The sequence below is a fragment of the Durio zibethinus genome, chromosome 6 (genome assembly GCF_047325235.1).
Source record: "Durio zibethinus cultivar Kanyao isolate XHJ-2024 chromosome 6, ASM4732523v1, whole genome shotgun sequence".
Lineage (NCBI taxonomy): Eukaryota > Viridiplantae > Streptophyta > Magnoliopsida > Malvales > Malvaceae > Durio > Durio zibethinus.
Window position 1 is genome coordinate 6547009 of NC_143167.1, and position 21037 is coordinate 6568045.

The window sequence follows — 21037 nt, forward strand, 5'->3', positions numbered from 1 at the left end:
TATATTTACAGTGAATTCGGCAAGCGGGAAAGGGAGAAAGATAAAGAGGATGATCACGTGACTCGGCTTTTTGTTAAATTACGTAAATACCCATGGGAATTAAGTAGCCCAGCCCATTTCTGCCCCACCTTTTACGCATCTTGGACCTAGGCCTTAAGGGGAAGATTAAATCTTATTATTACTATTAAGATATTTAAAAATTGTATATTAATATATTGATATTTTAAATATATTTTAAAATTAGAATAAAATACAAAACAATTATTTAATAATAAACTATTATCACATACCACTCAAAAGATCTTGTCATGGACATGTTTAGATTTTAAATAACTGATAAATGCCATCCAAATCAACATTTTTCTCTCTTTCATTAAACTGAGATTTTTAACATGAATGAATCATGGATGTGATTGAATCAACTTGAGGAAATAAGGGTGTAATCAAATTAAGTTGAGTAAATACGATACAAAATATGCAAAACTCATCACAAATGTGAACATAAATTCAATTAAATTTTATTATTCAAATTCAAACTCAGTTCAAAAAACAAATAAAACTAAGTTTGATATGTTATGATTCAGTTCAACCAGGCTCAATCACTTAAAAATATATAGGCTACCATTTATATGTAATAAGCATATACTATCATCTACAATATGGTTAATTAGTCAACCTAAAAAAGTAGCTATGTATACTTTTGGTCGGTCCACATGCCACATAATGATGAAAGAATCCTGTTTGATTCCTGAAAAACCAGGAAATTCACTAGGATAAGTATAGCCAAGAAAGAGCAACATTCCCTTGTTTTGCAGACGGAGGCACTTTCATGCTCTAACTATATCATTCCATGCCACTTCCTGTTGCTGAGGGGATAACCAATTTCCCATCTTATGAAACAGGAACCATAGTGACTGAAACAGCAATGAATCGCCACAAATGAACGCTTCGTAAAAAAAAAATGTCAATGCTGAAGTATAAAATGTTACAGAAGATGATCTTTGCACATCGAAGTCATGAATCTAACGAGTGATTCAATAATTAGTGCGCACATTCTTAAAAAAAGATCATGTTGACGCTCATATGATGAGAACTTTTAAGATAAATATCTGATTCCATATCATCTTAATCGTGTAAAGAATGGTATGACAAATTATTTGGCATGTTACTAGAAGAAAGAAAACTGAAGAAACTTTTAACTTTGCTTAACTGAAAAAACTTATAACTTTGCTTACTTCTAAATTACAAGACTTTAGCTGATTTTGCACTCTCCTGAGCTGTCTGCAGGATCCTCTTCAGAAGAGACATTGTCATTTGAGAGCCCTGAAAAGTAATCTTCCCCTCCATCTTCTTCATCACTGTCTAGATCAGCCCTATTGTACCTCCTTTCAACATATCCAAACATTTGCCGCCTCTGTAGGCGGAGAACATGCATTATAACATCAGGTGTGAGGCTTACCCGTGACTGGTCTTCTCTATTCTGCCTATTAGACTCCATAATCTGTTCATAGAGAATATAAGTACGAGAAAACATGCATACATAATATCCTAATCATCTCATTAACTACAAAATATAAGATGATACCTTCTCCAGGTTTTTAGGCAGTGCAGGAGCATCACTGACCATGGGAGCCCAGAGCTTCACATTCTTATCAATTCCACAAGTAGCAAAAGAAGGCATATATGGATGCGGCTCAAGATGATTTACTATATGTCCATCACCTACCATTAATCTAACAAGCTTAGCGCCCTTCTTCTTCCAAATAAATATATGCCCACAATCAGAACCACTCATCACATATTCATCTTTGGGGCCAAAAAAACTCACTCCTTTGACTGTCCGTGAATTCCTATGACCCACATAAACTTGTGGCTCCTCAAGTCTCTGCAGAGCTTCAGATTGGAGAGATAATGGGGAGGGACCCAGCCCCATGTTCTTTTGGAATAAATAAATCAGCTCATCGTTGTAAGAGACAAGTAGTTCACTTGTGTTAGAATAAGTTAATCCTGTGATATGCACATGTTTAAAGTTAACTAGCTGACGAGGGCAAAATATGTTCACTGGTGTATCTGAAATATTAGATGCATCTAACTGACATCTTCTGATATCATAGACACGTGCATATTCATCAGAACCTCCTATGGCAAAGTAATTTGAATTCCTTGGATCAAATACAATGGCATTTAACCTTAAGTTTAAAGGCTCCCTGTTACTGTATGAGAAGCATTGGAATAGCTTTGTGGCAGAACTACTTCGCAGATCAAACTGCAAAACAAAATAACATGATTAACAACAAGACCAAACAACAATTGAAGCTAAATTTCAAAACTGCACTTTGTATTAAATTAACTAACATGTTGTACTAAGCCATCTTCACCACAGCTATAGAATATGTGGGGACTTCCTGGCTCCACAGCAAGATTGTGCACACGACCTTGGTGCTTCCCCAGCCTTCTTGTTCTGACTTGACCATTCTCTGAAATCTCTCCAAGCCTCACCTGAAATGAGAGGATAAATTTTCAGAATGTAGGAAGTACGTAATGATGGGAAATCTGTCTTAGTTCCGATTGGTAAGACGGAAGTAAGAGATATTTCTCTACCGAGATGAGCCTCAAGAAATTTTTTTGAATGTGCAACCATAACCTAATGGCATCAAGAATCAAAGAAAGGATAAATATATGCATAGGATTTCACCTGGCCATCAGCAGAAGAAGTGACTATTCTTTTATCATCTGTGAAGGGCATAACTCGGGCCTGAAATATGTTGTCTAAGTGGCCAGAAGCATATGAAAGTATTTTGCATTTAGTTGCCCAGTTCCATACCATAACATGTTTGTCATCAGAACCTGATACCAGGAGGTCACCAGTAGAGTTGAACACAACAGTGTTCACACAGCCCTCATGGCCATTTAGCTCACCATAAAGGTTGATTTTTTCTACTAGAACCTGTACCAAAATACAGACAATTAAGACTTATAGCCGTATCTCATATTGAATAGAAAGAAAACTAGTGAATCCTAATTATGGCACGTTTAGAGCAAGTTTCAGTTCATGCAGTTAAAAAAAAAAAAAAAAAAACAGCTCATACCCAGTTCATGTAGAATTTCATCCAATATATTACATAAAAGAAGTACCCATTTTTTCTTTCCAATAAATAGAACAAGAATAGAACAGCAGCTTTTCATGTTTTTTACTATAAAAGCCTATTCCTTCCGAATTCATTTGATACTTTGATAAAGTTTGTAAAATTTTTATTAAAAAAAGAGATGAGCATGGAATAGGATCTGGAAACAAGAAAAAGAGAAGATTTTAACATTTAAAAAGAAGGGGAAAAAAACCCATAAAATATGAAACCTCAGAAGCAGAGAAATGGCGAGAAAAGCTTTTGGAGGAAGAGAGACCCATTTCTCGGTTGACGATCTCAGTAAAACCATGTTTGATTCTCTTCAAACTTGTAGCTTCCATATTCAAACAGCAGAATTCTCACGCCTCAGCAGTTCAGTTCAGCTCCTTCGTGACTGTGGATATGTGGGCGTATTCTTTATGCAACCACATAGAGAGAGGGAGAGAATACGTGGCCCTTCGCTTTGGCGGTGAATGGAAAAAAGGACCTCAAAGCCGAAACTCAGAAAGTCGGAAGGTTAAATTCATTTTTGGTTAGTATCTGTTAACTATTATCTTGTGTTGCTGTCACGTTTCGGAAGGTAGTGGAATTTTCATGATTGTATAGGTTTTTTTTAGGCGATTAATTTGACAAAATTTAATAATTTTAAATATAATATGATAATGTAATATGAAAATAATAAAAAAAATATAAAAAAAACATAATTTAAAATTTTAATAATTATTATATATAAATTTAATAAAAATAAAAAATATATATTTCCTATTTTATATATACACACAAATTATAATATAATAATTTTTATTTTACCCATTTAATTTAAAAATATATAAATATATAAATTATTATATTCATATTTAAACAGATTTTAAGAGTAAGAAAAATTCTAACTTTCGAGTTGATTTAAGTTTCGTTTGGATAAATGATAAAATTAATTACAATAAAATTAAAAATAATAATAAAATTTATTATAATTGTCATTAAAAAAAATTATTATAATTACAATTGAAAATAAAAATTTTAATAAAAAATTATATTGGCTTAACTAAAATCAACGTTTAAATTTCACTGAAAATAAGATAAGACGGTGGAATGCAAGCGGCTACTTAATTTTCACATGTTGGTTTTGGTTTGAATAAGAGCCAGTTGACTAGGGAAATGTAATTGGAAGTTTCGTGAGACAAATTGCCGTCAGATGGGGGCATCTCATCTTCATTTAAAACGTGTGCACAGTAAAATCTGCAGATTCTTCACCACAAATAGTGAACACTACATTTAAAAATTTTAAAAAGATGATAACCACAATAATCGAAAAATGAAGTTATACTTGGAATTCTATACGTAACATATCAAGGACAAAAAAATTAAATTTTGAATTCTATAAGAATGTCATTAATCATTACATTAAGAATTTGACAAAAGGCTATAATATTACCTTTCAAAATCCACACTATTTAGTGTGTGTATATAAAATTTTATAAACGTAGGCCTTCCCACCCACCACCTCACCAATTGAAGAAACAAAAAAGAAGGCAAAGCTACATGGTATAATGAATCTACAGCTCCTCTTTTACAACTAGCTCTAACAAACACCCCCTTCTCCCTCCCTCCCTCCCTCCCAACCCATTTCTCCTATTTTGAGGACACAAAAAAAAAAAGTAATACTACCTGTCAATGTGCTAATTATGACTATCAATATCGGCAAAGTCTTGCTATATCAAGACATTAAAAAAATATGCAGCACAAAATGCTTGATAGAATTGTGCGTAACTCTAACCAGTCAAATTGTGCGTCTGCCAATAGAATATGTGTAGCTTGCCTCATCATAATATTCTCATCTCTTCTCTTGCATGCTCGATCCAAAAACAGAAAGCAGGATGATGGTTTAGCTAATTGTCGTCCTCTGTTATCAAGGCAAATGAGAAAGGTTTGAACTTGTAACCATCACCATGGTAGAATTTATTTTGAAATTCCACCCAGTGAAGACGCAAGGCGTGAAGGAAAGCGCTAAGGGTCTCCATCATGAGTAGTATGAAAGCAGTAGCAAAGGCAAAAACTGCTAGCCCAACTAATCGAATAACAATGTTGTCATACCTGTAATAGTAATTCCTCATGGAGTCATTACCTTTTACCAATATGCTAATACACATCAGGCACACGAGCACTGTATAATCTCACTTCTAGGATTCTTAAACCGAAAATTAAGCACATGTATTCTAGATTCAATCTCATAAAAATAATAGTCCATATAACATTAACATTTTGACAGGGCTCCAATTAGAGAATTTATTTTTGAAGTTATTCAGCTCGAAATCAAAAACCATATGGGTCATGATATGTTTTAACTAGCTTGACTAAGTAGCAATCAGTCTAGCAATAGCTTGAAATTTCTTATATCACAAAAGAAACAAAAACTACAGTATACAAGTGCTTTTATTTTATGGCCCTGTACAGTGGTTTAGTTTCATTGTCATGCATCCAACACTTAAATATATAAACCATAAGCTAGGAAGAGAACATGGACAACTAAGAAGTTGGAATATACATAAAGACTAGCATGCACCATGTAGAACATTAAAAAAACTCACCCCCAGGCAAGTAGTAGAACTTTCTCGTAGAAAACAGTCGATAATTCAGAGTGTGCCAAGCTGTAATGTATTAGAAGAAGCCGTTAACTAAACATTTATTTAAGAGACAGTGGAAAACATTCAAACTGAGAAAACCATAGGTCTACCTTAAAGCCCAAAGTCGAAGATATGATGCTGTGTTTGACACGGCACCTAGAACAAACTCAATGGAGTGTATCATTTGGTGCACAAAAACCTCACTGAAGTTAAACTCCTCCTGATGTTGCCATGAAGAATCAGGTTCCACATCAAGATCAAACTCAGAGCTTCCAAGCATGCCATAGGTGCGACCTTGAAATCTCTAAAACATATTGAAGGAAAAAGACCAAATAACTAACAAGACATTCATGTGAACTCATCTAAATTTATTCTAATAATTGAACTACTATAATACTAGACAAAAATAGAAAAGGGCCTAGAATATATTCCAAAGGGTAACCAAAGAGTTCAGCATTTCAGATAATATCATAATAATAACTTTCAAACAAGTTTCTTGAGTAATTAAATGCTTAGCTCTTCAAAGTCATTAGAATAGCAACTAAACTTCCCACAAAAGAAGGAGCATTTGAGATCAAGTAAGAATATGCTCTTATATTTGCTCTTCATAGTGAAAATTGGAAACAGCAAGGTCTAGTAGTGCAATAACTAAGCACATAAAGCATCCAAAAACAATTCAAACGTGCAAAAAGGGAATCTGAAAATTCTTAGTTGTCATCATGCAGCCCTAACTTAGAAGCCTGTCATAATACCTAGCAAAAGATGACGGAACAGACAAACTGGTTATATAACAGACATTAGTGGGTTCCACTGTAACATACACAATTCTAAATCGAGGTACTCTTTTACCACAACTCTGCATCATAGCATCATAGGTACCACTCATCAAAGTAAGTTGAAGTAAGAGTTTTTCAAATCATTTCCTGTCCATAAACTAAAGTTTTCAGTTCTAACTTATAGCACTATTGTTGGACCAGAAGCTTGCACACACTGGAAAAGGTTGTGGTAATCCAAATACTTAGCAGCAAGCACATTATTATCATGTGGAATGGACATGCCCCACATTGATGAGAATGTTTACACCAGGGTGGTTTGATTACCATGCATAGACACATAATTCTTGACACTAATTTACGTTTAAACCATTATCTAGAGAAGGAGGAAACTCTTGAGAAATAACAAAATATTTTCAGGACCAGAAGATAGGTCAACAAGATTCACGTGGCATATCAGCAATTCAGTTAGGCAATCTGGTTGGCAAATTTTAAAGGTTTTCTTCTTTTTAGCACAACAAATTCTTTGAACTATACTGATTTCAAATGCTAAGTACAATAAACAGTAAATGTTAGTCAAAGAAGCTAAAAAAAGTTAGCAGGCATTAAGAAAGCAAGAAGCAAGAAAGGTCAACAAACGTAGTACCTCAGAATGAAGCTTCTTCAAGATAAAAGGTTTAGGAAAGAGCATCCATGGAACAGCAATTAATGCCAAAAGCAGCAATACGATCTGCACAAGTTAAGCAACAATAGACCATTATGAAGACTTGAAACACAACAACATGGCAAATAACAGTCTGCCTCAGTCGCCAGAAGAGAGAAAATAACACCTGAAGGGGTCTCTGGCCCCAGAACAACTCATTTTCGCCAAGATCATCAGTAGGACTCAAAAACATATAGATCATCACATGATAAAGGTCTGCTTGAGAACCGGTGCACCACTTGATTATAATGAGAAGTGAAAGGTACCCAAAAAGGGAGTTAAGAAATATCATCTGTGGCACAAACTGATACCTAACAACAAGATGCAAAGTAAGTACCAGTTTCATCACTTAACAAAACAAATGGAAAACAGGGTATAAGTCAGAGGAAGAAAAACACACCTAATATCCAGGGAGTCATGGAAAAAACGTGCATTGAAATAACTTAATATGATTCCTAGGTTCATCTGGGCCACACCCAGCAAAATTGACAGCTTCATTTTAAGAGAGTTAAGAAAAGGCAACTCTGAACGACTTCCACGCCAGCTTGGATCCACACCAAATGGGTATGGATCACGAAATTTGATTAAACCAGCAGAATGTGCATCACTGACCAAAACAGTGGAGTAACAAAATTAGTTGAATAAAACAGTCTTTTTTCAGTATATGGGAAATTGTTAGTCTGCCCGACCATTGCAAATCTCAACCTCTAACATTAGATAAAAACCAATGCTTTAAGGTAGGAGGAGGAAACTGGGCTAGTCTCCCTTTGTTAACATGTTAAAGTTACAACTATGAAAGATGCACATAACTGAAAATTACTAATCTATGGAATGCCTTGAAATTGAGCTATTATCGAATAAAAATAAAGCTATATCTAAAACATCTATGGAGGTTGATTCAATGGTGCAGTACCAAATGTGTAAAAATCTAATTTTCTTTCAACTGCGGTGTAAAGATGGCCGCAAATACTATGTACCCAATATATACTCACATAAAAGAAATAAATATAAAGCAACTGAGAAATCAAAACCAAGAAAAAGAAATTATATCCATAATAGCAGTTATGAAAAATTAAAAAGGAGGTGCTTTTGAGAAAATTGTGAGACAGAGGCAGACATCAAATAAAAAATTAAAAAAAAACATATTTTATCTTTCCAGTAAACACTGTTAATGAGATTTTACTTTGTTTAGAGATCCAAAAGTGGGAATACAAACCTGCAGGTAGCATCTCGGCATTTGTAAGCAGAACCACCAAATATGTGAAAGGGAACAGAGAAGAATTCATTGTAAATCAACCCACAATAAATTGAAAAAAGTGACATTAAAAGGAGTACATAGCGCCCCCCAAATAGCATCTCCATAAAGCTTCCAAGTTTCTGTGAGGTATCAAATGATCAAATTAGATTACAATAATTACATGCTACAGATAAATTTACCCAGGGCTACAAGTCATACAAGCACCATACCCTTTTTGCAGCAAAAGCATAGAGAATGCATTGTTATCATATCAAGAAATCCAGATCACAGAAAGCACAAATATAACTTCTCTATCAATCTAAGCATGCAAACAGAAGAATAAGAAAAAAAGATTTAATTATCACACTATCAAGTCCACAACAACTAATTAGTACCAGCGTATCGATCCCACACCAATATCATTTCTCACTTTAAATCAGATGCTTTTCTTTTTCACTGAAAAATAAAATGAAATCTTATTGTCTTCTGCTCTCTTAAGAACCCAGGCCTAGAAGGAACCTTAACCGGGATAGTTTGACTACTAGGCCAACATTGAGGGTAAATGACATGTAGCAAGATCAGTCGCACTAGAATAGAACAGAGGAAGACATCAGAAATGTGGAAAATCCATTTAGAAGATATTTATAAACTTGTATTTTAGATTTTTATCCAATCAGACCAGTTTCCACAGTATTGGGTTATCAATGGGTGAACTAAACTATTCAAAACATCATTGAAAGAGGAAATAATAATTAAGTGAACTAAACTATTGAAAACATCATTGAAATAGGAAATAGTAATTAAGTAGAATAAAATGCAACCATGTCAGTGTTAATGCCTTGCCTAACAGTTCCAATACGAAATCCTACCCATTAAGAACAATATCCTGTCCTGTATTCCTACTATAATCATAACAGTTTCTGTATTATGCACATATGGCGTTAGCCTGTTAGGTTCAACTCTACACGGTTATGTTTGTAGACATGCCTGAGTGCTGAGCCTGCTTTCTCGAGCTATAAGAACCAATGCTCCCAATAACAAGCATATTCCATGACCCCAATCACCAAACATCACCGCAAAAAGAAACGGAAAAGTAATGACAGTGTAAACTGCAGGATTTGCCTCCTGATATCTAGCAACACTGCAAAAAGTTCTCATGTCAGTATTCTGATAAGTTATATAGGTAAGAAATAAAAATGTTACCACTAAATATGTAAACAGCTCATCCTGAAGTCACTATGATTCATTTAATTGATCAAGAACACATAAAATAGGTTGTTACAATAAGGAGATACCTCATCTTTGACACACTATAGTGTCATTACATAAATCTTCTGACAACTAGCTTAACTGTTAGGAAGCAAATCATGTCGGTCAAAAAACAGAAGGTGCAGTCCCCCATTAACATCGTATATTTACCATCTAAAACATAAATTATCCATATACTTGAAAGTGTGAACACAGGTATAGATGAATACAACAAGATTCTTAACAATGGAAAACCATCATATTTAAAGTGAGTAGTTTATACATTTTTCTAAAAAGTATCAACACAAAGCATGTCAGCCATAAGTTAAAGCAGCATAGCATCATGATAGTGTCACGCCCTGGGCAAGACACTAGAACTCACCCATATGCATCAACAATCTCCTGATATGCATTTGTGAAATGGTTTGTTCTGAAATATGTAGGAGGTGATTCAAAAGCATCCATCACATGAAAAATTACACCTACTTGCGAATTGCTATCAAATGTTGCCTGTTGCAGTGCTTCTTGAATCTGTTAGGCAAAGAAACATATTTCCTCAATTCTAAGGGTACAAAGTTGTAACAGAAGATCAAGAGGGCAGAGAAAAAAGTGAGAAATGTTAGCTACAAAGAATTTAGAATGATGATAAATAATAAGATACCTGAGCTTTTGCAAATATAGGGCACCATCCTTCCCCAACAAGACATTTCTTTGTAACATCAAAATTCAACATATTTAATGTATCATATACAGCTTTCTCTCTTCGTACCTAGTTTAAAAGAAAAAAGAAATCACAAGAATCTTAGTTGATGATATCATAGCATCACCCATACCATACATAATTACGCATGGGATTTTCATATGCTAGTTTAGATATTTAGCACGTTGCGATGGTCATCGCACCAGCAAGGGCAACAAATATACAAGACAAAGTAAATTCACTAGGCATCTTACCATGCTCATCCATTGTGTTAGATGGTATCCAATTGAGGTCAGAGCTTTATTTCGATGGCGAACACCAGCATCCAATGTGGTTTCCAATTCAGAAAGGCGTGACAAGACCTGGGACCAAAACCAAAACTTTTAACCAGAGGAATATAGATTTCCACTGTAACTCCAACTAATAACAAGCATGCAAGACATATTGATAGACCAGTGAGGAAGATAAAACAGTGCCGAATTGAATTAAACTTTGCATTTGCTCTTGTGTACTCCAGAATAAAAAATTTCAAAAGATGATTCAATTAGTATAATAGACACAAGCCACATAAAAAGGAAATATAGACAACTGCACTTCAATTTTTCAGGTGGAAAAATAAAACAGTTAAACTCCATGACCCTGCACTTACTTCTCTAGTTATTTGCCGTTGTTTACTAATGTCCTCAGGAACAGGATAGCTATTAGCTCCAAATGCTTCACAAATTTTCAAAATCTTTGTCCTTGCCTGTTCCCCGGAGAAAAAAACTACAAACACTGTTTTCTCAACCTGCAAAGATGAACAGAAAAAAATATTGTAAAGTTGCTTTAAATACTGCAAAAATATAGTTATCAAAAAGCAATACCAAAAACATCTTTGGGAGTAGACAAGCCAGAGATAGAATGTACCAAATAACAGTAACAATTTCCAAATGAAAAGATAACTGAAGTAAGATTTAGCAACATAATTGAAGGTGATGAGTAGGAAAATAAACCATTTCAGCAGATAAAGGATCCATGATTTCTTCACCAGCAGGTTCCTGATTAAAAAGCATATTGCCTCTGGTAGCACGAAACAACATCCTCTCAAATCTAAGAGCCTTGGATTTACAAATAATCCCACTGATGAATCTCAACCCAGATTGGTCTGCATGCCTCATTTCCTGTAGAGTGAATAATCATATGGTAGATGGAACCAAAGAAATAGGTTTGCAAAAAAACATAATTAAATAACAGGGTCACCAAATACCTGTTCAAGTAATGAAGATGTCTCAACATAATCATCATTAGAGTATACATTCTCACTTAATTCCGTTTCCTCAGCAACTGCATGGTTATTACTTGACACAAGAAAACCACCTGCCTGGAATTTAAGTAATATGTATGAGAAGGCATTCAATATTCAACATAAACATGTGGGTGTAAAACCGTGCAAAGGTTTTAAAACGCAAATCTTCCCAAAAATGTAGCATTCAAAATGTAAACTGAAAATAGGTTATGTGTTTTTGATAACGTTACATATCAATACCACAACAAAAATATTCACTTCATATTGTTACTTCCCTTGTTATCTTATTATTTTTCTTTTTATTTCTTCCTTCTGGTTTACCCAGTAGTTTCCTATCATGTTTGAATGAGCAAAGCACAGCAGGACCTTCAAAGAGCTTAATTGCTTGTGAACAACTGCTTGAATATGAACGTGATACAAAATTTACAAGTACTACTTTGTAAACAGTAGGCTGAAACACAATGGTTCAGAAAATCAACCAAATGGTGGAATAATTAAGATTAGAAGAAATTTAAGGGGGAAAAGAAAAGAAAACTAAAACCCTCAAATGACTGTCTGCAATGAAGATGGGAAAGAAATCGATAAACAAATGAGACAAATGGTCCCTAGAACTTAAATATAATTATATAACTGAAAGCAATGAGCCAAGAGATTCACCTTTTGCAAAACCATCTTGAACTCCAGGAGCTCATTGTATCTTTGTTGAAGTTTTTCACTGTTGGAGTTCATTTCAATTAGCTCATGCTCATGCTCGGCAAGTTGTATCTGAAATTGTAACAAACACAAAAAATGATACACTTGATTCCAGAAAAGACCACTAATACTTACATTAACTATTAATGCATTAGATAAACTATCACTTTATCTAACTGCTGGAATAACAAAAACCTCAAGGCAAGTCAAAGGGGAAAGGAATGCATTTAGTTGGAGGGGAAGGGGGGGGGGGGGGAACGAACCTCTAAGTCCTCCAATTCTACATCTGGCTCCACAACAGGGTGTACTGAAGATAGTAGACCAGCTTTACTAATTTGATCTTTGAAAAAGCGTAGCTTCCTTGACATTTCCCCACAACGCTTCACCTATTAAGACCTCTCAGAAATTAAAGCAACTACAATACTTGGTAATCAGCAACTGTAGTTAATGTCATTCTCAAAAAGAGACAAATCAGAAATGAAGTTTAGACATCAATGAGGCATGATTACCAATTTCCTTCTGTCTTGGTAAAAATTGAACATAAACCCATGCAAATCACATTCAAACTTTTGTCATTTGAATAACGAAAGGTGTTCTCTTAAATAGGTTTTACCACAAGCATAACAAAATTAACAATCCACAAAAGCAGAGTAGATAAGGGGTCAGATTGCACCAAAAGAAAGTACTGCATCACTTCTCACAATGTCATCTTAAAGAAAGGTGCCAGCTAGCTTAGCTAGTAAAGTCATTTGGCTGTTACACCAAGAACTAGGGACAAATCCAGCCTTCATTATGGATGGGTAGGTTAACTGAAACAAATGGGAGGGCCAGCCTCTGATTGTACAGCCCAGACACTAGAGATAACAAAAATGTTGCCTTATTGGTTTTCTTATCTCATGGTTACAAGGAAAATAATTTAGAAATCCAAATTGATGCTTAATTAGCACCATCAGTTTATTTATCCAGACCATTCACTGATATAACAACCACAAAAGGATCAAACAAACAGGCTAGTCTATTCTTTGATTCTCTCAAAGATTAAGCTGCACATAAAATCACTTAACAAGGAAAGAATATATAAAGAATGGGCAGATTCTCTTATTTCAACTGACCTGGCACAGTTATTGGTTAATACTTGATATCCTGATCATCACAATACATATTTAACAACTGCAAACTAGGTCACAACCTATAGCGCAAAATTAAATTAAGGCTTTAGTAGATACCTGATTAACAAATGTTCGTTGGAAAGGACTTTTCTCAGCATTTAGCTGCCAAGGGAGACAAAAATATATAAACATTAGCATATTCAATTGATGATTACAAAAGCAATGTCCTCAATTTTATTTAGTAATTAGCAGATATCCCTATGGCTATAATACCAAAGGCCCTTTTTTACCAGAATAAGTAGATGAATGAAAAATAGTCTTAACACCTATTAAAACCAAAAAAAAAAAAAAACAACTTAGCCAACCATCTACCATAATAGGTATGCTGAGAGTACAAAACCAAAACCCACTCAGGACTTTAGAGACATTCAAGATCATTAAAATTTGGACATATTTTCATTCCAAAAGAAATTCCATGATATCAGAGCACGGAGTTCCATGTGAAACTAGCTGTTTCTTTTCAAGACTAGAAAGACTGCATAAGATCTTATGCAATACTACAAAAAATCCAGAAAATGGTTATTTCCAAATTACAGTTTCAATACAGCAGGATCTTTCAGAATACGATTTGGTGCTACCCTTTAGCCTCTTTGCAGCAAGACTCAACCCTTTGTCAGTTAGCACCTAAATCCATACTCCTACACTCATCCCTTCACACATGAAACCAGAAGATTCTAATTTCAGAATCTATGTAAATATTTTTTAAGAACTGTTTCAGTGTTGACAACTGATTCATAATAGAAGCATTTCTTCCAGCCAAAGTACCATATTTTTGCATCCCATGCCAAATTCATATAAAATCAGCAAAAGCATCCTTTGTTTCACTTGGATTACAACCAATTCAGCTAATAGTGCTTATATTTAGGTGGATCATGGTCCCAACTCTTAAAAACTCTCCATCCTAAATGATAGTAAAAACAGCATCTTTAATAATTAACAGTCATTATCAATATTATAATCCAGAAGACCAGAAAAAATGAAACCATTTGAAAAAAAACTAAACATGAATGCATAATGAAATCAAAATAACTTGAATAGAAAAGTAGATAGAAAGTTATTTAAATCCCAAATCAGACTTGCAGCTAATACTGTAGCTCAAATTAAGTTAGCATAGTACACCCACTAAAAAGCTAAGAGTCATTACCTAATCACAATCCCTCAATATTTTGGCGCAAAATTGCTCCTCTAAATAATTCAACTGATCCTATAACACCTGCCAACTTAAGACTTCTATCAATACACACATCAAAAGCTAATAATATTTTCTATTTCCAAATAGAGCAAGCTCATTGAAATATTGAATGTCACTTTCCTCTATAGGGAAACTTAAAGCTGGGTCTAAAGCTATTACAGTATTAACTACAACAGCATAAAGTACAAGCTTCTCAATAAGTTCAAGCCAAGTCCTAAGTGAGCTCAAATTCCAAAATCTCTCCAACCAAACCAGAAACTGCCACGTAATCATCAGAAACAAAAATTCCTTAACCAGAAAGTAATTACTAGTATAACTTCCTTGCACTGATCAAACATGTCTCGTATCTTAACTAGTTCCAGCAATTCCAAGAAATCTCAAATCAAAACAGTTGAGTGATACACAAAATTAATTCAGCCAATATCTCGCATCCTCATCAAATTCAACCACAAACAACTCGTAATCAATGATCATATTCACATCAACTCCAACAAATTTTCCAAATGCAGGAAAACAATAGCAACTAAAAGAAATCGAATAACAAGCTCTCTTACTTCAATTGAACGTAAAATTCAACTACTTAAAAAGTCGAATTCCATTTCTAATTAATGCCAAACAAACAAAACAAAAAATTCAAAATCCTAAATTCTCCTTAACAAGAATTATTCGAGAGATGCTTAAAACTAAAGCAAAATAAGTTTAAAAAAAAAAAAGAATCGGATCTGAGCATAGAAAGACATACATCACGGAACTGGAGGAGACCGAGTTCACCGAGATAAGAAACGGCTCGGTGAGCGGTCTCGACGGGAATAATGAGTTGAACAAGCGTCATTTTCTCCGAGCGCATCAGATCCATGGGCGGCAGGTTATCTAAAAACTTCTCCATTCTTTCCATTTCTCTCTCTCTTTCTCAAGAATCAAACGGAAATAAATGAAGTTTGGATTTGACTTTTTAGATCTGAAGATTTTTTTTTTTTGGGGAGGGGGGTTGTGTCTACGACAGAGTCAGTGCGTTTGCTTTCAGTTTCCCCATCGCAACTGTCATTGGAAAAATTGGAATCTCATAATCGGGAAATTCGCGTTCGTTTTTTTTTTTTTTAATTAGCTAAGTGGGAGGTAATTCAAGGCCGTCAGAGTCCACCAAGGAGTTTGGTGGGCCCAATATTGCCAGAATTTGGATCCTTACGCAATAAGCAATTGAATTTTATAATGGTTGATTTGAATTAAAAAATTAAAGGTTCTTCTATATTTTCTTTGAATGGTGGAAAAAAAATAAAAAAGCCAAAAATCGAAATCGAATTATTATGTTTGATTAAGTTGGTTTGATTTCTATAAAAATAATTGGTTCGATTTTTCATTTAAAATTCATTTGATTCATGTTCTTAATATATGCTGAAAACAAAAAATAAAAAAAATCTATAAAATAGAGCTTTAATTGTTGACATACCTAAAATAAAATAGTCGGTTGATTCGCATATAATTCTAAAAATTATATTATTAAAAAAAATGAAACGATTTGTAAACATTTCATGATAATAAATATTTTGTAATTTTCTTTTTTTTGTATAATTGCAAGTTGTATTTAAATAAAAAATAAATATTAGTGTGATGCATGAAATACATTATAAAAATTTAACCCATTCATATTAAATTATGGTGGCTTACACCTCACAATTCTCAATGAAAAACTAACTACATTGATAAGTCATAACAAATCCTTTTTTTTTTTTTTTTTTTTTATTATTGGAGTTTAGGATGATAATGGATAAGGTATCCCATATAATTTTGAGATATTCATTCTTAAATTTGTTTATTTGTGAAAAAGATTTAAATTTGATAGTTATTTAAATATTTTTTATTTTTTTATCCGAACTCACTCATATAATATATAGAATATTCTTTAATTACTCAAAATTATTAAATAATTGTTTATTAAGTTAAAATTTGACTTTTAAACTAAAATTTAAATTTGATTTTAAAAATATTATTAGAAAATTAAATTATTCAATGTAAAGTTTACTCATAAAAAATAAATTAAAGGTAAAAATTATAATTAGAACACTTAATAGATTGATTCGATTAAGTATTAAATTAATAATAAATTCTTTATAAATAAAATATATAATATTAAAAATTTTATTATTTATAATCAAATTTGAATAATAAATACCTTAAAATAGCATCACTTAGATCCTATTCAAACTCATGACAGATAATAATTTTATTATTTAAATATTATCTAAACCCGATATAAAATAATCTAATTTAATTTAATTAAATTGAATGGTACAAAATATTCATTTATAAAGTACCTATTGTTTTTCTTGAACTCAAAACTTTAATTTTAAAATGATTTTAATATCATTAAACTAACAACTTATTAATAGAATTTTTTTTTGAAAATTCGAAACAACACTTAAAATATAAAACACTACTTGATTAAATTGAACATCTCTCAAAACTATTAATCCTCACAACAAATTATATTTTAATTTTCTCAAAATCATATTCTTAATAAATAACTCACTCTCCTAAAATCGATAGTCTCTTAAAAAATATAATAAATAATATCTGAGTAGAAAATTAAAAATAATTTTAAAAATTAATAATAATTTATAAAACATATAAAAAATCATAATAAATAATATCATGAGTCAAGTGAAATTAACTTAATTAAAGAAAATACATAAAAACTAAAATTTAAAATAAACAATATATATTAATAACATCGTATTAACAATTTAGTTTTTTTAAAATAGAATTAGTGCTATTTTTAAACAACTTTACCATATTTTTATCCATTCTAAAAAATAATTGTATATTTATTTTTATATTTAAAAATAACTAATTTTTTCTTCTTTTAATAAAATTTAATCTATTATTGAATCTAAAATACATAAATTTCTTCGCACTCACAACTTTCAAACGTTAATTTCAATTTCATATTAACTGATTAAAAAATCCGAGGGCACTAATTTTTATTTAATAATAACTTTATAAACACTTAATTGTTTATTTCATTCTATAATGGTTATGCGTCTTATGTGAATAGTATATAAAAGTAAAAATACGTATATACTATTCATTTTACATCTGTATCCCTGCACACTCTCAATCCCTTTTTTTTTTTTTTTCAGTCTCTTCCGTTCCCCACTCTGGCCCTTTCCCCTTTCAATCGCTTCCAAGTTCCACCACAATTTCAAAGACAGTTCGAACCCAATCGTCAAATCTGTTTTGTAATCAGATACAAAGGGAAGAAAGAAGAATGGCGTGGAGAAGCCAGTTATCTCGAAACCTCAAAGAACTGCGAATTCTGTTTTGCCAAACTTCCCCTTCCAGTGCCTCTGCGAGGTTTATTTCCCTATCTTTCTCAATCTAAATTTAACATCTTTTCTATATATTTCTTTAAATTTCATGTAATTAATTTTTTTTTTTTTTTTTGTAATAGATCATTCGTGGAGAAAAATTACAAGGATCTCAAGACTTTAAACCCCAAATTACCAATCCTCATCCGTGAGTGCAGTGGGATTGAACCCCAGTTGTGGGCTAGATATGGTAATTTCTTTCTGCCCTACGTTTTTCTTCATTCCCCTTTTTTATGTTTAATATTTTTGTTCCCCTGTAGCTTGCTTTTCTGATTTTGGTTTAGGGATTTAAGAGCACTATTGGAAAATGACTTGTGGTTTAACTTATAAGCATTAGATGAAATTAATCAGAAATCCCATCGGCTTAGCTGCATTTCCGGTTTGGTCATTTTGTTCTACCGACTATCTGCAATCGAATGTTGGTCAAGGTATTCCAAGCATTACTAACATAAGATCGCTAATGTATACTTTCCTTGAACCAAAGGTAGTTTCAATTATAACTTTTGTAATACATTGTAATTGAAAATGAGCTTCAGGGGAATCTTGGATATATGTAGGAACTATGAAACCAGAGATAACTTTTAACAACGCAATCACTAATTTAATAGCCCTTTGAATACAAAATTATTGTGCTCTCGTCCGTTGTTGTTGAAACACAACAAACTGTTTGGTGGGGACAGATTTCTGTTTATGATAAAATTTGGTTTTTATCATCATTCAAAGTGATATGTTCTGAAGTTTAATATTCAGTGGGTGATGTATGACAAATTTGAGATAATATGCCGTATTTATTTAGTTGGCTTTAGAAAATTAAGGCTTTTTAGGCTTGTAGCTATGGTAGAAAGTAGGACTTTGGTTTTAGTTTTTGGTATAGACTATAGATATGATCACAAAATAGTGGCTGAAAACTAGGCCTGAGGTTGTAGGAATTTCCTGGCAGCTGCTAGATGTGAGTTTTGGGTCGATTTGGCTGAATGATTCTAGTGGAAATGGGTTAGGAAACATGTAAAATTAAGGTCTGTGAAAGAGTGTATACAAGGGATAAGGTTTTGGAGTTGATAAGAGAAAAAAAGGGCAGTGGCCTTCAGTTGTCTGCATGTGCATATTTGGTTCTGTGAACTGTACTTGGGCATAGGTGGAGAAATTTAGGAGAGCAAGAGAGAAGAAAGAAAGGAGTTAGTCACTTAACATCTATTGTCAATAACTCAAATCTCCACTTAAATAAACTTTAATCAGTTTGAAATACGGAGGGATATAGATAGAAGTGTGGATTAGCGGAACTTAATTGGACTAGAAATTTAGAATTTCTAAAATCATTAGATTTACAATTTACCTAATTAAACACACCAAAAAACAGATAAAACCCTAACAACTTGACTAGAATAAAAAATAAGACCCAATGTTCCACAATTAAGGCCCCTTCCATCAGAAAGGACAATTTGCTAAACTTGAATAAGAAAACCCAATTAAATAGATAATTTAGTGACCTAAACGGATGGGCGGAACAGACTTCATTGTTTTTTAAGAGCCCTTCTTATCTGAACAAGCTATTGTAATCTATCAATGAGGGTCATCTCTATTAAAAGGAGAAAACATTGATATTGAGTCCTTAAAATATATATGGTTGTCAAATCTAGAATATTTATGTAGTTATTGCTTTATATGTTTGGTTAAACTGCTTGATTCAAAAGATACTTAAAGATCCCTTCAATGTGAATTTGTGGTAGACTGATGAATTCATTTCTCTTTCTTCTCTTTGTTGAGATTACCTTCCGATGTTGCATGACATTGCGAGCTTGCCTGGTAAGGTCATTTGGTTGTGGACAGGATACTCAGAATAAATTACTTAATTGCTATATTCTATTATTCTCACCATTAACATTTGTGTTGTTCCAACATGAGGGTGTTTTGACTTCATTGTGTAGGCACCAGGCAAAGGAAAGTGTTTGCAGAACATATTCATGTTAGGCAATGCTATGTTGTTGCTTGCTTTTCTGTATCTGTTTAGTTTATGATGCTTATATTGTTTGGCCTTCTATTTCGGACCATCATTGTATTTGTGCTGTGAGATCATCTGAAATATTGTTCTCTGTACTGATAATAACTAAACTAATACTAGTCTGCAGAAACCTTTGAGTTCATGGTTATCCATTTTCTTATAGCCTTGTCAGTGCACATATTCATTGAGGGTTATGAAAGTGCATCAAGGTCTAAACAATAGTGGATAGATTTTATTTTATTAGCATTTGGTTGTGTTATTGAGGTTGCATTGTTTACTACATGAATGATTGTAGAAGCTTGTGTGAAATCTTGCTTTATATTTATTTATTCTAAATTACTTTTGTGTATTTGCAAGACCTTAGCTAGCTGGCTTGGGGAGTCTCATGGGTGCTATCGAGCTCATTTTTTCCCCATGCCTTTTATTTCTGAGCTGTCTGGACATAAATAAATTTGTGGTATCAGATCCACCTGATCCAATTTGATTTCAATGCAGATATGGGTGTCGAAAGGGGCATTCGGTTGGAAGGTTTGACTGAGCCACAGATTTTGAAGGCTCTAGAAGACCTTGTGAAAGCAGGGGCATCCCACAAAGCCTAATATATTGCTGCCATTGAATCAAATGGTTTGAATAAATTGATGTCTTACCGGGAACTGTTTCCTTATGGTTTTCCTCTATTTTCAGCTATCATACTGATGTTGTAGGATGGTTGTTGAAAGTTCAGTACTTGCGTTGTTCCCTTGCCATTTAAGACTCAAAACACTGCAGAATCTTCCCTTGATTACTTCTGTACTGTTATTTTCCTTTCCCCTTTCAGCAATGATAACAATTCTATTATTATTGAAACGTAAAAGGACAGGTTATGCAAACATTTCAATTGTTCCATTTTTTTTGGTAATTTTAGTTGTAAATCTCTTATAAAGA

At 33.1% G+C, this 21037-nt stretch overlaps 3 protein-coding genes across 8 annotated transcripts; 1 reads left to right on the forward strand and 2 right to left on the reverse strand.

Moving 5' to 3' along the window:
* Positions 1-502: 502 nt before the first annotated feature.
* LOC111285260 (Transducin/WD40 repeat-like superfamily protein) lies at positions 503-3700 on the reverse strand. 4 transcript variants are annotated; one of them, XM_022874600.2, is made up of 6 exons: positions 3356-3700; positions 2696-2947; positions 2356-2499; positions 1586-2266; positions 1236-1501; positions 503-914 (listed from the first exon to the last, which is right to left on the reverse strand). In XM_022874600.2, the coding sequence occupies exons 1-5, from the start codon at positions 3464-3466 to the stop codon at positions 1253-1255; spliced, it is 1437 nt and encodes a 478-aa protein (XP_022730335.1). In that variant the 5' UTR covers positions 3467-3700; the 3' UTR covers positions 503-914; positions 1236-1252. The 4 variants fall into 4 exon arrangements, with proteins under 4 accessions (XP_022730335.1, XP_089618118.1, XP_022730334.1 ...); XM_089761992.1 differs by lacking the exon at positions 503-914 and having other exon boundaries at positions 1085-1501; positions 2696-2755; positions 2825-2947; positions 3356-3615; XM_022874599.2 differs by lacking the exon at positions 503-914 and having other exon boundaries at positions 1085-1501.
* Positions 3701-4479: 779 nt separating this feature from the next.
* Positions 4480-15838, reverse strand: LOC111284635 (V-type proton ATPase subunit a1-like). Of its 3 annotated transcripts, none has more exons than XM_022873417.2 (18): positions 15492-15818; positions 13615-13659; positions 12652-12774; positions 12353-12460; positions 11657-11770; positions 11403-11570; positions 11060-11197; positions 10665-10772; positions 10372-10479; positions 10093-10241; positions 9450-9603; positions 8442-8602; positions 7626-7832; positions 7353-7536; positions 7169-7252; positions 5860-6053; positions 5714-5773; positions 4480-5219 (listed from the first exon to the last, which is right to left on the reverse strand). In XM_022873417.2, exons 1-18 carry the CDS (start codon positions 15642-15644, stop codon positions 5015-5017), a joined length of 2463 nt encoding a protein of 820 aa, XP_022729152.1. In that variant the 5' UTR covers positions 15645-15818; the 3' UTR covers positions 4480-5014. The 3 variants fall into 3 exon arrangements, with proteins under 3 accessions (XP_022729152.1, XP_022729153.1, XP_089618120.1); XM_022873418.2 differs by having other exon boundaries at positions 4765-5219; positions 12652-12803; positions 15492-15838; XM_089761994.1 differs by having other exon boundaries at positions 5122-5250; positions 15492-15775.
* A 2001-nt stretch (positions 15839-17839) lies between these two features.
* LOC111285442 (NADH dehydrogenase [ubiquinone] 1 alpha subcomplex subunit 2-like) lies at positions 17840-20982 on the forward strand. The gene is made up of 3 exons (XM_022874907.2): positions 17840-18100; positions 18198-18304; positions 20609-20982. Exons 1-3 carry the CDS (start codon positions 18015-18017, stop codon positions 20710-20712), a joined length of 297 nt encoding a protein of 98 aa, XP_022730642.1. The 5' UTR covers positions 17840-18014; the 3' UTR covers positions 20713-20982.
* The last annotated feature ends 55 nt before the right edge of the window (positions 20983-21037 follow it).

What these genes read in the sequence shown, in the direction of transcription:
- LOC111285260 (XM_022874600.2), bottom strand. Translation starts at nt 3,466, where the DNA reads ATGGAAGCTACAAGTTTGAAGAGAATCAAACATGGTTTTACTGAGATC. An exon ending in CTTCTTCTGCTGATGGCCAG is followed by an intron (nt 2,500 to 2,695) that starts GTGAAATCCTAT and finishes CTCTCATTTCAG; the next exon opens with GTGAGGCTTGGAGAGATTTC. An exon ending in TGCCTAAAAACCTGGAGAAG is followed by an intron (nt 1,502 to 1,585) that starts GTATCATCTTAT and finishes CTCTATGAACAG; the next exon opens with ATTATGGAGTCTAATAGGCA.
- LOC111284635 (XM_022873417.2), bottom strand. Translation starts at nt 15,644, where the DNA reads ATGGAAAGAATGGAGAAGTTTTTAGATAACCTGCCGCCCATGGATCTG. An exon ending in TCAAGATGGTTTTGCAAAAG is followed by an intron (nt 11,771 to 12,352) that starts GTGAATCTCTTG and finishes CTTAAATTCCAG; the next exon opens with GCAGGTGGTTTTCTTGTGTC. An exon ending in AACGGCAAATAACTAGAGAA is followed by an intron (nt 10,773 to 11,059) that starts GTAAGTGCAGGG and finishes TTTTGGTCCCAG; the next exon opens with GTCTTGTCACGCCTTTCTGA.
- LOC111285442 (XM_022874907.2), top strand. Translation starts at nt 18,015, where the DNA reads ATGGCGTGGAGAAGCCAGTTATCTCGAAACCTCAAAGAACTGCGAATT. An exon ending in CCTTCCAGTGCCTCTGCGAG is followed by an intron (nt 18,101 to 18,197) that starts GTTTATTTCCCT and finishes TTTTTGTAATAG; the next exon opens with ATCATTCGTGGAGAAAAATT. An exon ending in CCAGTTGTGGGCTAGATATG is followed by an intron (nt 18,305 to 20,608) that starts GTAATTTCTTTC and finishes ATTTCAATGCAG; the next exon opens with ATATGGGTGTCGAAAGGGGC.